Source organism: Amphimedon queenslandica, unplaced genomic scaffold (genome assembly GCF_000090795.2).
Source record: "Amphimedon queenslandica unplaced genomic scaffold, v1.1 AMPQUscaffold_8916_Cont19144, whole genome shotgun sequence".
Lineage (NCBI taxonomy): Eukaryota > Metazoa > Porifera > Demospongiae > Haplosclerida > Niphatidae > Amphimedon > Amphimedon queenslandica.
In genome coordinates, this window is record NW_003550811.1 from 1 (window position 1) to 2,932 (window position 2,932).

Sequence of the window (2,932 nt, forward strand, 5' to 3'; positions counted from 1 at the left end):
TACAGGGTCTTAGGCCAAATTTTGTCGAAAATTGAAAAGTGAGAATTTTTTATTTTTATATTTTTTCCTAATACATATTCATGTTTTGATGTTGTTTAAGAAGTTTGAGCAGATTCTGATTAAATTTAGATTTTTAAAAGAATTTTCAAAGTTGCTCAAAAATTGGGCCAAAGTCCCTGTACTATAGTACAGGGTCTTAGGCCAAATTTTGCCGAAAATTGAAAAGTGAACATTTTTTATTTTTATAATTTTTTCTAATACATATTCATGTTTTTATGTTGTGTAGAAAGTTTGAGCAGATTCTGATTCAATTTAGATTTTTTACGAATTAATTTTTCAAAAATTGTGCCAAAGAGTTTTTAAAAATATAACCCAATTTTCAGAAGCAACTCAAACTTTTTATATAGCATAAGGACATCAATATGTATCAGAAAATGTAATAAAAATTGGGAGTAATATGACAAAGAGACAGCACTCTCTAGTTCATTTTAATGACCAAATTAATTAATTTAATAGCTTTTTCTATTTGTATTGAGACTTAATAGCCAACTGATAATATTTATAATTTATTTCTATTAGCAGGAAATCAATGAAGGGACTAATAAGGAAGTAGGAGAGGAACGTTCACATGGAATCGTCTCCATCAAGACATACGTTAATTATTTCAAAGCTGGAGGTGGATATGTATTCACATTAATATGTATTGCACTCTTATTCATATCTGAAGTAAAATATTAATGCACATTAATGTGTGTATTATCATTATTATTCATTTCATTAGGCAAACGTTGTTGCTACAGATTGGTGGGTAGCTGACTGGTATGCTGTACTATTTATTAAAAGCAATTAATAAACTTATATTTTATTATGTTAAAGGTCACAGTGCTCTGTCCTTAATCACTCCACATGTTCTTTGAGTAAATTTGAGAGGATTCAGATATACAGTGGTCTTGCTGCTAGTGTCATACTACTATCGTGTGCTCAGTCTTTATTATTGGCAGTATTGCTAGTGAGAGCCTCCCGTGTCCTTCACAATAAGATGTTTTCTCACGTCCTGAGAGCTCCAATATACTTCTTTGATACCAATCCTATTGGTAATGGCTGTCCTTGCTTAAGTGCTTAGTAGTTTTTATGCTTTTAGGTCGTATATTGAATCGATTTTCAAAGGATGTGGGTTTCATGGATGATTTATTAGTGAAGACATTCACTCGATTCTCTTTGGTAAGAAAATTGTTGATATTTTTTTGATTGTTTAGCGTGTTCCTTTGTCTCAGTTGTTCATTAGATGTTTGTCTTTATTCTTGTCGGCTATAGCAGCTAATTATTATCTTGCTCCTGGTTTTTTATTTGTCTGTGTGGTATTTTTAATCATTAGATGGTATTACATTAGAACTGCTAGAGATGTGAAGAGACTAGAGGCTTTAGGTAGGTTTACACTTGTAATACTATTATATTATTATTTTTATTGTTTTTTATTATTTTTTATATTAATAAAGCTCGTAGTCCAATATACTCTCAATTGTCATTGACACTCCAAGGATTATCAACAATTCGCTCAAACTCAATGCAATCTGTGATGATAGAGAGGCTCCATGAATATCAGAATAGGCACACACAGGCTTGGTATCTCTTCACTGCATCATCAAGGTGCATTATATAAAATTTATAAAATTAATTATATTCTCACTAATGAATTGTTTTGTTTTTGTAGGTGGTTTTCAATGCGTCTTGATATTTTGGGTTTCATGTTTGCAACGGGAACCTTACTGTCAGCAGTTGCATTATCAAACAGTAGGCAAAATAAATAAATTTTTTAGTCATTGTTTCTTTTAAAACCATTTTCACACCTTGTACAATCTTGTTCACACCTTATATAATCTTGTTAGTCTCGCCACACCCCTTTGCGAAGGGGCAGGGCGAAACTATAATCTTGTTTACACCTTTTTCACTTCCTGTAAAATTTTGCAGTCTTTTTAATTTTTAAAATCATTTTATCCTTTTTAGCATTCAATTCAGCATTGCTGTCGTTGTCATTAACATATGTATTATCAGTCACAGATTTAGTGTCTTACTTTCTCAGAACTAGCACTGATGTTGAGGGTCTTGTAAGTTTAAATTATTTTATTATAATAGAAACTATAGCTTATGTCACTCCATAGATGGTGTCTCCAGAGCGTGTAATGGCTTATGGTAAATTAGAAGTTGAGCCACCACTTGAGACAAAGCCTCCATCACCTCCTCTTCCTGATGGCTGGCCCAATAAAGGAAGCATAACATTCAATGATTTGTGTTACAGTCATTCATCTGATGGGCCTCTAGTACTAAAGAATGTATCATGCGTGATAAAATCTGGTGAAAAGGTAGAGTACCGGTATACTTAACTAAAAGGCACTCCTAATTCTTGCAGGTTGGTATAGTAGGCAGAACTGGTGCAGGGAAGACGTCATTAGTGTCTGCATTATTTAGACTAGCACCAATAGCTGAAGGGAGCATTGTTATTGATGAGGTTGATGTGACACTACTTGGCCTTCATGATCTACGTAGGAACATGTCCATAATACCTCAAGTACTGGATACATTAGCTTGTTTCTCTTATTGAGTGGGTTGTTTATAGGATCCAGTTTTGTTTGGAGGCACAGTCCGTTATAATCTCGATCCTTTTAGCGTGTACAATGATACTGAGTTGTGGAGAGCTCTAGAACAAGTATTGAAAGACAACAGACTATTAAATGAATTAGTCTCTATTCTTTAAAGGTTCAGTTAAAGGTAGTAGTGGAAGCTCTTGATGATGGACTACTAGCATTGGTCAACGAGGGAGGAAGCAACTTCAGTGTAGGCCAGAGACAGCTCTTCTGTTTAGCAAGAGCTCTTTTAAAAAAGAATCTGATCCTAATACTTGATGAAGCTACTGCTAATGTTGACTTGAAGTAAG

General features: G+C 33.6%; 1 protein-coding gene across 1 annotated transcript; it reads left to right on the forward strand.

The window, feature by feature from the left end:
* Nucleotides 1–579: 579 nt before the first annotated feature.
* On the forward strand, nucleotides 580–2,931 carry LOC100642036 (multidrug resistance-associated protein 4-like; the record flags this gene model as incomplete). Its single annotated transcript, XM_003391465.3, has 12 exons — nucleotides 580–726; nucleotides 782–819; nucleotides 877–1,094; nucleotides 1,142–1,221; nucleotides 1,275–1,425; nucleotides 1,497–1,647; nucleotides 1,712–1,791; nucleotides 2,005–2,105; nucleotides 2,160–2,360; nucleotides 2,408–2,566; nucleotides 2,615–2,704; nucleotides 2,755–2,931. Coding segments are annotated over 12 exons (1,593 nt in total), but the record flags the coding sequence as incomplete, so codon positions are not given.
* Between the last annotated feature and the right edge of the window lies 1 nt (nucleotide 2,932).